Source organism: Contarinia nasturtii, unplaced genomic scaffold, assembly GCF_009176525.2.
Source record: "Contarinia nasturtii isolate CC-2019 unplaced genomic scaffold, AAFC_CNas_1.1 Cnas_scaffold_5239, whole genome shotgun sequence".
NCBI lineage: Eukaryota > Metazoa > Arthropoda > Insecta > Diptera > Cecidomyiidae > Contarinia > Contarinia nasturtii.
In genome coordinates this window covers 1-2816 of record NW_022202516.1, presented here as the reverse complement: position 1 = coordinate 2816, position 2816 = coordinate 1, and the positions used below count along the sequence as shown (strand labels likewise).

The 2816-nt window shown below is 32.8% G+C and overlaps 1 protein-coding gene across 1 annotated transcript; it reads right to left on the bottom strand.

The window, feature by feature from the left end:
- Window positions 1–1203: 1203 nt before the first annotated feature.
- Window positions 1204–2608, bottom strand: LOC116351324 (cell wall protein DAN4-like). Its single transcript, XM_031783412.1, has 2 exons — window positions 2517–2608; window positions 1204–2428 (listed from the first exon to the last, which is right to left on the bottom strand). The coding sequence occupies exons 1-2, from the start codon at window positions 2581–2583 to the stop codon at window positions 1233–1235; spliced, it is 1263 nt and encodes a 420-aa protein (XP_031639272.1). The 5' UTR covers window positions 2584–2608; the 3' UTR covers window positions 1204–1232.
- Between the last annotated feature and the right edge of the window lie 208 nt (window positions 2609–2816).

The window sequence follows — 2816 nt, the reverse complement described above, 5'->3', positions numbered from 1 at the left end:
GTGATTACATTCTACATACCAAACATAGGCCTAACGTTTTCTATGTTTCATCAAACCATATATAGAAGGAATATGTTTTTTCTTGTTCAATAGGCGGACGACAATGTGCCTCTCATAAAGTGGGCACCAAAATGGTGTGAACTAGCAAATGAGATATAAATGTGTAACAAAATACATTTATTTGCGGAAAAGAACAGTTGGTTTTTTTGGCTAAATGTGTCAAAATCGATGAAAGATGGCCAAAGATTATATGCGGCATTATGGACTTTTAATAAAAAATAGTAAAAAACACAAAATTGTGTATGGAATTTTAATTATTTCAAATGTCATAAAATGTGATATTTTATTTTTGTTTCTAGAATTTAATCGACATGCTACGATCAATATGCAAATTAATGACACAGCGCATATTTTTCGCCGAAAGAAAAATTTGAATATCAAAATGCTGAAGAATAAATTATATTAGAAGTTTGCAGAGCACTACGTACTCTATTGATTTTTTTTTTATCAGAGCGATTCAATTTTATTCGTTTCATTCCACTTTTTATTCGAACATTCCGATTTAAGTGATAAGTCTAGTCCATTTAACTCACCAATCAATGATAAAATGAATCAAGCGAATGAATAATTTTTAAATCAATGGTGATTTTTATCAATTTTCCAGTTTGATGAAAGTTCTGAAGAGACACAGTTTTCGAAATTACAATCGACGTGAAAGAGTTGATTACAATCGACGTGAAAAACAAGTAGAGATCTTAATGTAAAGTAACTTTTTGGAAAACAACTTTGCCATTCACTTGCATTCACTCGATGGTATAAAAACAGACGTTTTATTTATTTTATATTGTATTAAATTACATTCCTTAAAAAAGCACCAATCATTTGGTTCACTTATAGAAATTTTTTGCAGTAAACTAAAGCGAAACATTTGTGGCAAACAAATGGAAATAAACACGGTTTTCACAATTTTCTGATATTTTTTTTTCTAAAATAATGTTTTTATTTATACTCGTATAAGTCGATTTTTTCTATACCTCTAAATTAATAATAAATATTAAACCTATTTTCAAGAAGAAAAAAATTTAAAATTAATATTTTTGATTTTTTTATCACCAACTTCGGATGAACATCTGAATACCTCTTCATACCCAAAGCATTTTTGAATAAATAAGTAAGATAAATTTGCAATAAATGACTACGATGAACGTAATAAGATGAGTGTGGATCGTTCATCAATCGCTTTTATCTTTATTTACATTAAAAAACTGTGAAATCTGTTTGTTCTCGAACGAAGGGAAATAAAGGCCATAAGGTATTAAAGGTACGACTAATGTTGGAATCCTATTTGAACCGAATAGATTTCGATATATTTTTTGCAGGAGTAGATTTTCTGTTATTGGTTTCGCTACCGACTCAATATTATCGTTTTGTACCGTGCTCACCGGTTCAGGTTCATCACGATTCAAATGACTAAATGAAGCAATTGGAGCTGACCGAAGTGTATTTTTGTTATTCGATGTAGATGTCCTAGTCGGCCTTAACTTTGATGGGCGTTTCGATTTCGTTGGCATTTTTATCGGTGCTGCTGTTGTGGTGGTTCTTGATTCCGTTGCGTTGCTAACCGCAATTTTTTTCTGTCCATCTATGGTGAAACTAATATCATCACCACCATTATTATCATCATCATTTGAACTATTTTTATCCACCGGGTCAGTAAGTGGTATCTCTATAGTAACTTTACTGGTACTCTCCGGAGGTTCTTCTGTTTCAGCGGGTATGTCGATTGTAATTGTGGTAGATTCTTCCGTAGGCTCTTCAGGTGAACTTGGTACATCGATAGTTATCGTTGTTTCTTCTACAGGATCGGTGGTATTCGGAGTGACCGTTGTGGTGGATGTGGTTGATGTGGTTGATGTGGTGGATGTGGTTGATGTAGTTGATGTGTTTGTTCCATTTTTCCCGATAAAATTCACTATCAAAACAATCGGCTTGGCAGCTTTGATATGATTGTGATTATGAATATGAATGGTCGTATTACATCCGTTACAAGGTTTTCCAAGTTTTTCTTTCCCGATTTGTGTCCAATATGAAAATGCTTGACCGAATGTTGAATTCTTTATCGCTCGCTCCGATCTATTTGGGTCATACAAACACTCTGAAATTTGAATACATTTATCGCCACTTCTCACTAATCCATCTTTACAGAAGCATCCGGTCACACACTCCAATTTTTCGCAATCATCTTCGGAAAATGTAATTTCCACCGATGAAGACGGATATCGACAACTCAATGCGCACTTTTTGCCACATTCTCGATACTCTTCATTCTCATCGCAATTTGCTTTGTTCGTTTTTTGGGAAATGTCCAGAAATTCTTTTGTATCAATCAATACGGTGGTCGACTCATTATCAACGTGCACATGTTTGGCTTAAAACACAACAAAAAACGAAAAAAGAATCAGTCAAAACTCAAAACTAAATCATTTAATGAATAATATGCTATCACTTAAAATTACCTGATACGAAAAATGTGCACAAAACTAAGGCCAATGACCAATATGGTATATTCGCAAAATAAAACATGATTAAACAATTTACAGTGCAAAAGTTTTCGATCAACTGAATACGATGTTATCGAAAATTCGCTTTTATACCGTTTCATATACGAATTTCGCCAAATTGTATTAAACTATCATTGTTTCTTTTTTGGCAACATGAATATCCACATAAAATATATAAAAAAACCATTAAGCATCAAAATCTATACGATCTTCACGGTGATTACATTCTACATACCAAACATAGGCCTAACGTTT

What these genes read in the sequence shown, in the direction of transcription:
- LOC116351324 (XM_031783412.1), bottom strand. Translation starts at nt 2,583, where the DNA reads ATGTTTTATTTTGCGAATATACCATATTGGTCATTGGCCTTAGTTTTG. An exon ending in GTGCACATTTTTCGTATCAG is followed by an intron (nt 2,429 to 2,516) that starts GTAATTTTAAGT and finishes TTGTGTTTTAAG; the next exon opens with CCAAACATGTGCACGTTGAT.